This window comes from Neurospora hispaniola, assembly GCF_033458365.1.
Source record: "Neurospora hispaniola strain FGSC 10403 chromosome Unknown B0T23scaffold_10, whole genome shotgun sequence".
Lineage (NCBI taxonomy): Eukaryota > Fungi > Ascomycota > Sordariomycetes > Sordariales > Sordariaceae > Neurospora > Neurospora hispaniola.
The window spans coordinates 1,520,546-1,533,216 of record NW_026944415.1 but is presented as its reverse complement, the minus strand read 5'-3'; the positions used below and the strand labels follow the sequence as shown (position 1 = coordinate 1,533,216).

Here is a 12,671-nt window from a genome sequence, read left to right as displayed (position 1 = left end):
GGGTACTGGTATCGAAGAGTTTGGTGTTTTGTCTGTTGGTACTCAATGATGTTGCTCAAGATGCTTCAGTCTCGTGTGTGTCCATGTGCATTGCCTGTGGTTGCGATCCAATGCGGCGCCGGCATGTAACGGACTGCCTCAGATGGAAACCGCAGCGACAAAGCCAGACTGCCCTGACGGCTCACCCACTGTAGCACTTTGTTTGGGTTCCCTTTCAGTGGGCGGACTGACTGTCTTGCTTTTGGCGGGGCAGAGAAACAACGCATCAGCTTCATCAGGCTGGCCTTTGTTGTCAGGGTTACCTAGACGGGAGGTACCTAACCTGTCTCTACAAAGGTGTCAGGGAGCACCATCAACCGGAATGGACAGGGGCAGGTACCGAGGACCCTTTAGGCATCGACAGCTGGCACGTAAGCGCTGGCGGACTGTGACGGGCCAACAGGCGCAGATCAAAGAGGGGTTGATGGACATCAGGTAGCGGTCAGTAGACGAGGCTGCCAGATGATTGGACACCGCAGCCACATGCTTCTCCTTGAGCCACAGGAGGCTGCTATGGCGTGCAAGGGTTATTGCTTGGGGTCGACATTAGACTTTGCTGGGCGTTCACAAGGCGTTAGGGTTCAACGTGGGGAACAAGGGGAACAAGGGACTACTAACCTCCCGCGCCATCTTCTACGGTCGCACCCCGTCCCGGCGTCCACTGTTTGGTCCGCTCCCTTGTCCCGCCAACCAGAGCCTGTTCGCGAAACGGGAAGCACGAACAACAAATTACTTACCGTGGCCGTCGACTGACCGTGACTCTTGTCACCGTCAACAAATCTACAACAATACATCACCCTCGACCACGGCTGTCGGTATCTCGCCAACTTCGCGGATACGCTTCCTTCCCCCCCGCGGATCACACACGCACCTCAGGGCGGTCGAGCAGGAATACACGACAACGGAACTTCCTGGCCCTCAAGTTCTTCCATCTTTATCGCCCACCGTGCCCACACTGCGCAATTGCTAAAAGCGCAGCAATCGAGAAGCGACGACCGGATTCCCCGCCGCAACATCCTAGGCATCACCTACAGTATATCTTCCCTTCCTTCACGCACCCGCGACACTCCATTGTTGCCAGTCGCAGACAACAAACAAAACAGCTGCCTGACACACTGCATCATCCATCCAAGTCACTGCTGCTTCTGTCCGCTCCTCGTTTCTTGCTAGCAAGTTGATAGCTTCTGTAAGTCCTCCCCTCCCTATCTTCCGTCTCAACGGGTGAACACCATCGACACCAGAGGCCACCCCAACAGGCACCGTGACGGCACACATTTCGCTTTCGTCCCTCCAATGCCCCTCTTGTTCCCATTATGGTCGGCTCTAGAAAACCCCTTTCGCTTCAGAGACTAATCAAGCGAGTTTCCTCCCTAGGTCGCCCACCCTCGTTCGACTCCAAGACTACATCAACCTCAACTCCCGCCAGCCACAGCACTTCGAGCCTTCCTTCATTCCCCGACCCGTCGAGACGATATCCTCGACTGTCTTCTGAGTCCCGATATCCGTCGAACCCTGAAATAGCACAGACCGAAAGCCCTGCGATAACAAGCACAACACCCAGAACCGCAACCATGGGTGACGAAGAGGACTTCAGCTCCTTGCCCCTTACAGACCGTTGGGTACACAAGGTGCGTTTCGGTTCAAGACTTGTCTCTCTCGTTGCGCTTACAAGTCCCAGAATCCCTGTTAACGTTGGCTAGGTCTGGAAAGTACGCAAGGCAGCATACGAAGAGGCCGCTCAGGCATTCGAAAAGACCCCCGACGAATACGATCCCGCGTTTCGACCGTTTGTCCAGGATCCCAGCTTGTGGAAGGGTGCTGTCGCGGATTCCAACGTCGCTGCGCAACAAGAAGGCATGGCTGCTCTTTGCGCGTTCCTAAAGTTTGGCGGCCGTGAAGGCGCTGTTCGGTCGAGACAACACACCATCACGTCCATTGTCGAAAAGGGTCTCCCGTCTACCAGACCTGCCATCAAGGCAAACTCTCTCGAAGCGCTTCTTCTTTATATCGAACTCGACGTCCCCGGCCCCGTTATCGAAGAAATCCTTCCCGTTCTCTCCAACAAGGTTCCCAAGGTCGTCGCTGCTGCGCTCGCTGCGCTAACGGCCATTTTCCACAACTATGGTTGCAAGACGGCAGACCCCAAGCCCGTGCTCAAGTTCTTGCCCAAGGTCTTTGGCCATGCCGACAAGAACGTAAGAGCCGAGGCTACTAACCTTACCGTCGAGTTCTACAGGTGGTTGCGCGACGCCATGAAACCCATGTTCTGGGGCGAACTCAAGCCGACTCAACAAAATGATCTAGAACAACTGTTCGAAAAGGCCAAATCCGAAGGGGCTCCCAAGCAAGAGCGTCTTCTTCGATCACAGCAAGCTGCGCAGGCCGCCGCTCCTGCAGGAGGCGGCGACGAAGATGAAGAAATGGCTGACGCACCTGAGGATGAAGACGTAGGGGAAATCGACGCATTCGATTTGGCCGAACCACAGGATATCATCAGCAAAGTACCAAAAGATTTCTTTGAGAATATCGCCTCGTCGAAGTGGAAAGAGAGAAAGGAGGCATGTGAGGCCCTTTACGCGGTTGTGAACGTTCCAAGAATCAAGGAGGGTGACTTTAACGAGATCACACGTTGCTTGGCAAAGTGTATGAAGGACGCCAACATTGCCGTCGTCACGCAGGCAGCACAGTGTATCGAGCTACTCGCAAAGGGTCTCCGAAGGGGCTTTGCCAAGTATCGCTCTACCGTCATGCAGCCTATCCTCGAGCGTCTGAAGGAAAAGAAGCAGTCAGTGGCGGATGCGTTGGGGCTTGCCCTGGATGCCGTTTTCCTGTCGACTGATCTAACGGAAAACATGGAAGATATCACCGAGTTCCTCAAACACAAGAATCCTCAAGTGAAGGAAGGTACCATGAAGTTCCTCGTCAGGTGCTTGCGCACAACGAAGGATGTCCCCAGCAAACAAGAGATTGCGACCATGGTTGAGTGCGCGAAAAAGCTTCTTGCCGAAAGCAGTGAAGCTCTTCGCTCGGGTGGTGCCGAGGTTTTGGGTACGATTATGAAGATCATTGGCGAAAGGGCGATGAACCCGCATCTCGAAGGCTTGGACGACATCCGGAAGAACAAGATCAAAGAGTTCTACGAGGCAGCTGAGGTCAAGGCCAAGGATAAGCCAAAGCCGCCTCCGCCAGCAGCTCGAGCACCGCCTCCGGGTCCTGCGAAGAAGGGTCCCGTCAAGAAGGCACCTGCCGGTGCCAAGAAGCCAGCAGGATTTGGCGCAGCGGCGCCTCCTGCCCAGACACCTACACCAGCTCCTGCCGCCGCCGCGCCCCCGCGCATGGGTGGTCTGGGTAACAAGATAGGTGTACCAAAACCCGGTGGTGCTGCTCCTAGCGGTGGTCTTGGTGGCGGTATCAAGGCCCCACAGAAGCGGTCGGCATTTGCTGCGCCGCCATCTCCCCGACGCGCGGAGCCAGAGCCGGAACCGGAGCCTATGGACCTTGATGATCCGCCTTCCCCCGAGGAGCAACGGCCGGCACCACCACGCATGGGACTCGGACGTGGCGGTCTCCAGCCAGGGGGTCTTGCTGGGCGTTCCCTCGCGAAGCCGGTACCAATGGATTACACCCCTACTCCCCCAATGCCACCCCCACCTTCAGGCCTTTCCCACATTGAGCGTGCTGAACTTGAAGAGCTCCGAGATGCCAATGATCGCCTGCTGAAGCAACTCGAGGACGCTCGTCATGATCGGTCGAAACTCTTGTCAGAGATCCAGGAACTTAAGAACCAGAATGCTTCCCTAATTGAGGACCATACCAGGGACGTGCTCTCGATCAAGGCCAAGGAGACCCAGCTGGTCCGGGCCCGCAGTGATTTTGAAGCGGCCGAGCAGACCAACGACCGGTTGCGCCGTGAGCTGGACAGGCTCAAACGAGCTCTGAGCCACACCGAGGATCAACTACGCCACGCGAACCGTGCCCGGCCGGGCAGCCCCAGCTCGCCTCACATCGGCCTTGGAGTCATGAGCCCAACCCACGACGGTGGCATTTATAACGATAACGGCTACCAGCAACAGTCAGCGAATAGGAACCGCATGAGCTTTGCCAGCAGCATGAGTGAAGAGAAGGAGAACGGCGGCGACGGCATGATGTCGGGCGGCTTCCACCAGAAGGTGAGCCCGGACCCTAGGTACCACCAAGGAGGTAGCGGAGGAAGTAGCGGCCGTGGCACCCCTGCTGGCTTCCGTCAGCCGGTGGAGGAGGCTAGGAGCTCCGAGTCGCTGGCTTCTATGGGTTTCGGTAGCTACGGAGCGGAGCGGTCCAGCAGTAGGACTGGCATGAGGACTGGCGCGAGCAGGTTACAGGCTCCTTCGAGTGGCACAGCGGGTGGAATGGAAAGCTGGAAGAGGGCTGCGGAAGTGACGAGCCAGTTGAAGGCTCGGATAGAGCAGATGAAGGTATGTCGCCGCTCTTGATCGTCTCCTTTGGTACGTTGTTGATGCTGATTATTATCCTTATCCAGGCCAAGCAGGGTCTCAACCGACCATAGTCAGGCATTTTCGCTTGGTCATGTTGCCGTGGCGGCATTCTTCCCCCATCGCCGAATGCTATTATTGTTGAGTATAGGTTTTGCGATTTATTAAAGTACGTGGAACGTAGTGTGAACCGAGGGTAAAAAGGGGGAGATTAAAATGGCATTTGTATATTTTGGAGAATGCATACGCATGGTCGGCGTCGGAAAAAGAGAGGAATTGTAATCACGCCTCATACCCCTGTACCTGATTGGTTCCTTGTCTGCCTTGCTTCCTCTGGCTTGTGTCATTCGCCTCCCTCCAACTATAATGCTATTCTCGCTGTAGTATCCGAGGTTTTTCCCCCTTTTTTTTTTTTTTTTTTTTTTTTCTTTTTTTTTTTTTTTTTTTTTGTCTTTTTTCCTCCATGGAGAAAACATGGACTATATCAGTCCGCTACGCACTATGAGAAGGAATATGCAACACCTGATCACCAAGACAGGACCGGATGATGGATGCACGTAGTAGTGTGCATCAGATCGAGGAAACATCAAACATGGATACGAGTATATATTATCCGTGTCAGCGAGGTCTCCATGGTTTTCCCATGTGCTGGCCGGTAGGTCGTGACATGTTGATCGGCCTGACGGGACTCTCAACTTGAGAAATGGAGTCCAAGTTACAAAAGGGAAAAGGAACAAGGAAAGAAACTGAGAATGAATAAACAATTCTTTATTATTTCTATCAAAGGCCAAAAAAAGACACCAGAAGGCCAGGGTTGGCTCACATTACCATATCACCCATCTTGTCTTTTCAGTGTATACAAGTCTATACTTTAGTGTCCTAGGGATGAATCTCCAAGGTAGGTAGAGTAGAGCAGGCCTGGCTCGCTCCATGCTTATGTATAGGCAAGCATGGGAAGGGTTCTGGACTTTTGGGGTTCACATCCATCATTGTCACTTTTACTACCTATGAGAGAATGCACGCACAAACATATATCTCCCGCTCTTGCTACAGATACATACATACATACATTCGAGCACACTCGAGGAGGCATTTGTGAATATCAACCTTTGTCTAACTTTTCAAACATGGCATGGTAGATGAAAGATATTTACAGGTATCTTTGACCATTTACCAGCGGTATCTTTCCTTTTCTCTAACAAAACCACTAAGCAGTCTGCAAGTACACTTGTTCCACTCGCAGCGCTATTCACTATTACAACTGACATTAGCGAGATGTCCAAAGCAGCTCCTACCTAACAATGAGTCGAATGTACAAGGCGAGGCTCTGGACGGGACATAGGGAACTGTCTGGAAACTGGTAAAGACTGGATTTCGGGAGGGTTGAAACTGATGGACAGTAGTAAAAACAAAAGTAAATCCAGATATATCCGACGTGTTTGTGTTCATCAGGACGGGAGGTAACGGGTTTCTGCGGGTAAGTTTCTCTTTAAACAGATGTACTTCCAACCGCTTTGTCATGATATGTGTAGGTCCCTAGGTAGATAGATAGGTAAGAAAGGTAAGAAAGGTATCTCTAGGTACTCAAGTGAGGTATACGTTGTACTAATGCTCTGGTCACTACTACTAGTACAGCTGTCAAAAGTACCATCCATGTAGGTAGGTATGCAGTCGGTGCAGATGAACATTTACATTGCCTCGGCCCGTCGGTTCCCGGATTCCGGGTCTTCGGGATTTGGCGACCGTTCGGCAATGCAACATGCAAGATGCAAGATGCATCCCTCCTCCCCCCCAAGCTTTTGAAAAGCTTATTTCAGCCTTGGCTACCTGTGCCTAGAGGTACCTTTTGCGGCTGTGCATAGGGTCTAGTGTCTACCTCACTTTTGCTGCTTGCCTAGAAAGGCAAGGTCCAGAACATGGAAGATGACTCCTTGAGATCGCTTGAGGCTTGGGGGTCACTAGTGTAGAGGGGGAATCTTGGCCATCACCTGGGTCTTATGACCATTGGATCTTCTGCAGCAGAGGGGATGCCACCGAGGTCATCACGGGACGGGACGAACAGGGTAAACGGGAGAAGAAGAAAAAAAAAAAAAAAAAAAAAAAAAGGGTAAGGTAGCTTCGGGACGTCGGGAGACGCACAGGCTATGCAGCTGTCGAGCGGTTAGTGTCAACCTTATTTCTGGGGACTGCTCAAACTTTATTTTGACGAGACTCGGTCTGGAGGGTAATGAGTTAGGTGTGCTTGTCCTCGCCATATTCACATCGTCAGATGGAGTTGTGTTTCGCAAGTTGTCAGTCACTTGGCTCTCACCTCGACACCTCCTATATAATTTTGCTATCAAAATTAAACTGCGGTTGAAGACTGTGTTTGTTAGCAGAGCCTTCCTGTTGGCATGTACTTAGCTGTCTTCACATGAACAATTTCTGCGTCGGTGGTTGCTCGACCTGGACACTCCTCCGTCGCTGTTTTCCTCTGGCCCCAAATCAGCCTGCAGCATGTCCCACCACTTCGTCGGAACTTGAACACCCGCTGAAGCCTTTCGCAAAGCGTGTATATATCCCTTGTCAATGTCTTGCTCATCACAGCAAGGTGCAATGCATGAGCATGTCGAATCCACAGGTTGCATCAAAATCCACAAACCCAATTTGCACAAGGTCGTACAATGCACAGCAATACATTGCACGATCGATTGACGACATGAACGCAATCTGTGTATTACCATTATGTGCGTTCGAAAACAGGGTGTCTGAGCGCAAGCAACGTGGGACGTGGTCAAAAAAAAAAAACAAAGAAAACGAACAGTCGTTCATCCGGTCTCCAGAAGTGCATCTAGACTCTCGTGGAGTTCGCACTACTCCAGGTTTTTTTTTTGTTTTGCGAACCAATGCGATCGAATGGGGCAGTGCACGCGTTCCCCAGATGGATGCTCCCAAAAAAAAGTCCCCCAAGATCACATGCGCCCCGGACTGAGTGGAGGGTTTTGCGGGGTGAAAACTGGAACTGGAACTGGAACTGGCTCGGGTATCGGTCGGGGGTCGCCTTCCGGCACTTCCTTGCGCCGCAACCAGTTTTTGCGAGGGAGCGCAGAGACCACCAGGTAGGTGGGTCGGGCCATGGCATCTGGGCCTGCCTGGGAAAGACAACCTACCTCTTAGGCACTGGGGCTTAGCACCGCCATCCAGGTTGTTCCAGACTTCCAGTCCATCGATCGAGAAGACCAGTCTATCGCTTTCAATTCACCGAGATGGCAACTGAACGAGGGCTTTGCGAAGAAGGAGGCAGAAAAAAAAAAACCCATAGCTCCATCGTTGACATTCAGAACTTGCAGCATTTTCATAGAGGTAATTATACGGACTGAAACAAGTCGTGGTTTCCAAGGCTTAACTGAAACCTGAATGGTCTCTCTCCAACCAAGTCCAGGCAGGCTTCCGTTGTCTTGAGCGGGCAGTCCCGGCAGTTCGCATTTGCTCCTCTCTGTTCTGTCTGCGCGCGGGCGCGAGCATCAAAGCTTGAGTCTGGGGTCTCCATTCTCCAACACCTGCTGGATCTTTCTTTCTTTTCCCCAGATACTTCACTTCATATGATGTCATGTGGGCTGGATAGTAGTACCAACGGACAGGAACCAGATCGAATCGAAACAGAGTATGTAGCAAAAAATAGCTTCATTGCAACCCGACCCGGTTGGCTGTTGGTTGTGTGGGCGTGCGTGGTCTGGACCTGGAGCATACATATGAGACTTTTGGGAGATGGAGATGGGGAGACACAACATCACATCGGAGGGTTTCCACAAGTCCACACACAGCACAAGACGCAGCCCCGACCGTTCTTTCCCTTTGGGGTGAAACCGTTGACGCTCCATCTCGCTACGATGGAGATGGCGATCAAAAAATACCGTGACAATAGTATCCAGATGTCCAAACTGGAACTCTGGGGGAGGAGTTAGGTTCCAGCCGGGAGCTATGTAACAATAAGAGCGGAGGAGGCTCCTCTTGTTTTCTCCACGCATCGAGAAAGATACGGTGTGGACTCCTGGTCGCTATTCTTTGCCTGCTGGCCAGATGGCACACGCGAGGCACACAGAACCGACCGGTGGGCAGAAACCTGGAGAAATGTCAGGGGCACGAAAAAGAATGCACCGGGGTTCGACCAGAAAATTTTTGACGAAAGGGAGGAGATATACCGAAATATCCGAGATAATATCTGGGGTGTGGTGGATGGTCCGGATTCTTGGGGAAGAAGAATGATACACAGGCCACGCGAGACAACGTTTGCTATCGGCCCTTCTCCATGTCCTGCTGATCGTTTCTTTAGTAGTATCGGATCTCAGTGCGAGATTAGATTCGGGTGCGAGATCAGATTCGGGTGGTTCGTCCGGTGGTTTGGTTCCTCCCCATGTTTTTGCAACTGTTTACCGACAATTGTGATTGTTGTTGATGTTGTTGTTGAATTTTCCTCTCACAAAATCCTTACTGCCCGGATTTTCCTAATCGCGCATGTCTCGGAGCGAGACCGTTGGAATAAGATATCGCTTGGTTCAGCCGGGGCTCTCATCATGGGACATGTCGTTGACTCGTTAGGAAAGTCTAGGACACACACTCTGGTGTGGAGCAGCTGGCGGTTCGGTGGTGCACGACTTGTCAGCTTCTTTCGGCGGCTCCCAGATCGTCGTGAAGCTGCCAGGAGGTCACCGGTTTTTCCGAGTTTTTCGTCGACCAGGAACCTGGAGCGTTCTGGAGGGGAGACGAGTCATTGATGCTTGACCGTCTCGCGGATACTGCGAGCTGGTTGGTGTTTTGTACAAGAACCCATCAGCCGGGAACTCCACCAGTTCATCCACCGCACATCCACACCAGAGCCACACGGCGCCACAAAAGGACCGAGTTTTCAAAAGCCCATCTGGTCTTCTTCTTGAATTTAGCCTAATTAGCTTTCATTTTACCCAATTGGCCCTCCTTACGTTACCTGACACATTCCGGTGGATTCCCCTCGGGCGTTTGGTCTCTTCTGGGCCTTGAAGCCATCGCGGACCCATCACCTCCTGAGCTATCCCGCATGGAACCCTAACCCGGATGCGCTTCTGTTTACTTTTCAGCGGGTCTGCAACGACCCCATCACAACCCCATGCTTTCCCATCCGACTGGGTCTTCCCCAGCCAGAGTCTAGATTCTCTGGGGATGGGCCTGGGGGGCTCCATTGCCATGAGGCTCTCCGGTGGCTTACTCCACACTCGCAAGCCACATTCAGCAGCCCTCAGCGAGTCAGACACTCTCCTCCTCCTCCAAGGCGGCTGGCGGTCCCTCCCACTGCATCCCCATGAATTCCAATTTCCCCGGCCTTTGCCTCTCCATGTCTCCCCGGGGGTTCGCCCAGGATGATCCTACACGGGGTTGGATGAGAGGTTCCAGGCCGTCTCGGAGTGCTTGCACACTAGCTCTGCATCTTCCTGCCCAAGTGCTGACTTCGCCTCCCCGGGCATCCATGCTTCCACAGCGCCGCCAGGGCCGGACTTGGGCGGGGATGGTCCGTAAGCATCTGGTCCAGTTTCTTGGTCTCGTGACAGTTTGAAGTCGTTCGCGATGCCGAAAGACGAACAGGAAATTGTCGGTGACCCCGGATCCATCAACACATTCTCGGTAGATCTGGGGGCGAAGGGGAGAGAGGGAAGAGTGGACACTGACAGGACAGGAAGCATGCAGTACATAAAGACCAAGCTTCGTCGTCTCGAAAGAAGCTTTTCTGTCATTCCTTAGCTGCATCATTATCTCCATCATCCTGACTCGACATTGCAATCTCTTTGCATTTCTTCTCCCGTCTTCCCGGAAACCCTTTCCCAAGAGAAACACTCGACAAGAACACTACCTACCAAGACGACACATCTCGACACAGCGACAAGCAAGATGGAGCACGATCACTCCGCCTCCGACATTGAGAAGGAGGCCGTCACTGTGGCCCGGCCACAGGGCGATGTCACCCGCGTTGAGGCTCCCGTTACCCTCAAGGCGTACATGATGTGCGTCTTTGCCGCTTTCGGCGGTATCTTCTTCGGCTACGACTCAGGTTACATCTCTGGTGTCATGGGCATGAAGTACTTTATCGAAACCATCAACGGACCCGGCGCCACCTTCCTGCCTTCCAAGGAAAAGTCGCTCATCACCTCCATTCTCTCTGCCGGTACCTTCTTTGGCGCCCTCATGGGCGGTGATCTCGCTGACTGGGTTGGTCGTCGTCCTACCATCATCTTCGGCTGCCTCGTCTTCATCGTCGGTGTTGTTCTCCAGACTGCCTCCCAGAGCTTGGGTCTCATCGTTGCCGGCCGTCTTGTCGCTGGTTTCGGTGTCGGTTTCGTCTCGGCCATTATCATCCTGTACATGTCTGAGATCGCGCCCCGCAAGGTCCGCGGTGCCATGGTGTCCGGCTACCAGTTCTGCATCTGCCTGGGTCTGCTCGTGGCCTCGTGCGTTGACTACGGCACCCAGAACCGCCCCGACAGCGGCTCTTACAGAATCCCGATTGGTCTCCAGATGGCCTGGGCCCTCATTCTTGCTATTGGTATCTTCTTCCTTCCTGAATCCCCTCGCTTCTTTGTTAAGAAGGGCAAGCTCGACAAAGCCGCCGGCGTGCTCTCCCGTCTGCGCGACCAGCCGCTCGATTCCGACTACGTTAGGGATGAACTTGCCGAGATTGTTGCCAACCACGAATTTGAAATGACCGTCGTCCCCTACGGCAACTACTTCCAGCAGTGGGCCAACTGCTTCCGCGGCTCCATCTGGCAGGGTGGTTCTTACCTCCGCCGCACCATTCTCGGCACTTCGATGCAGATGATGCAGCAGTGGACGGGAATCAACTTTATCTTTTACTTTGGCACCACCTTCTTCCAGCAGCTCGGCACCATTGACGACCCCTTCCTGATGTCTCTGGTCACTACTCTTGTCAACGTCTGCTCTACCCCCATCTCCTTCTATACTATGGAGAAGCTCGGCCGTCGTACCCTCCTCATCTGGGGCGCTCTCGGCATGCTGATCTGCGAGTTCATCGTCGCCATCGTTGGTACCTGCAAGCCGGATGATACCATGGCCATCAAGGCCATGCTCGCCTTCATCTGCATCTACATCTTCTTCTTTGCTACCACCTGGGGCCCTGCTTCCTGGGTCGTCATCGGCGAGGTTTTCCCTCTTCCCATTCGTGCCAAGGGTGTTGCCCTTTCCACCGCCTCCAACTGGCTCTGTAAGTCTTTTTTTTTTTTTTTTTTTTTTTTTCTCCTGTCCTGCTACCTTTTGAAAGTCTTTCTCAAAAATAGTTTGACTAACTCTTTTCCTCTTCTTCAGGGAACTGCATCATCGCCGTCATCACTCCCTACATGGTCGACGAGGACAAGGGCAACCTGGGCCCCAAGGTGTTCTACATCTGGGGTGGCCTCTGCACCTGCTGCTTCATCTATGCCTACCTGCTTGTGCCCGAGACCAAGGGCCTCACCCTCGAGCAGGTCGACCAAATGCTTTCCGAGTCTACCCCCCGCACCTCGGCCAAGTGGAAGCCTCACACCACTTATGCTGCTGAGATGGGCATGACCGAGAAGACTGTTGCTGGCCACGCTGAGAACCGCAGCGATAGCGAGTAAAGAAAAGAAAGAAAACACAAAACCAGAAGAAAGAAAGAAAGATGGATGAATGGATGGATGGACGATACCCCGATGTTTGCATGGTTGAAGGAACCATCACACTCACTGCAAAGTGGTGGGGATGGGACGCATATCTTGCTTTTAATTTTTTTTTATTATTTTTTTTTTGTTTTTTTGTCAATTTGGTCAGCATTTACGCTTTGCATGAGCAGCATGAGCAGCATGAGCATTCCAAGCGGGTTTATACTTGGGATACAAAACGGGGAGGGAAGGAATTGGGAAAACGGATTGCTCCTCTCTTTGGGATATATTTCTTACCTAATGTTTACAAGACAACCTCTGAAATGAGAAAGTTGATCACTCACAACATGATTTCGCTCGCAACTCTAGATGCGTGGAGGTGATTGAGAGCCGTGACTGACATATCTAAATGCCGCGCTGCCGATCGCCGCGTCTTCCTTCCCTTTTTTATCCCCCCTCCTAACTTCATCTCTGTGTGATGTTGGAGTGACGGATGAATGATTGGTTTATCCCCTCCTGA

General features: G+C 52.7%; 2 protein-coding genes across 2 annotated transcripts; both read left to right on the top strand.

Annotated features, from left to right (window-relative positions):
• Positions 1–1,216: 1,216 nt before the first annotated feature.
• On the top strand, positions 1,217–4,631 carry B0T23DRAFT_49800 (armadillo-type protein). Its single transcript, XM_062841366.1, has 3 exons — positions 1,217–1,225; positions 1,414–1,667; positions 1,740–4,631. Exons 2-3 carry the CDS (start codon positions 1,611–1,613, stop codon positions 4,509–4,511), a joined length of 2,829 nt encoding a protein of 942 aa, XP_062688438.1. The 5' UTR covers positions 1,217–1,225; positions 1,414–1,610; the 3' UTR covers positions 4,512–4,631.
• A 5,512-nt stretch (positions 4,632–10,143) lies between these two features.
• On the top strand, positions 10,144–12,354 carry B0T23DRAFT_436606 (general substrate transporter). Its single transcript, XM_062840583.1, has 2 exons — positions 10,144–11,736; positions 11,838–12,354. Exons 1-2 carry the CDS (start codon positions 10,410–10,412, stop codon positions 12,128–12,130), a joined length of 1,620 nt encoding a protein of 539 aa, XP_062688437.1. The 5' UTR covers positions 10,144–10,409; the 3' UTR covers positions 12,131–12,354.
• Positions 12,355–12,671: the final 317 nt, after the last annotated feature.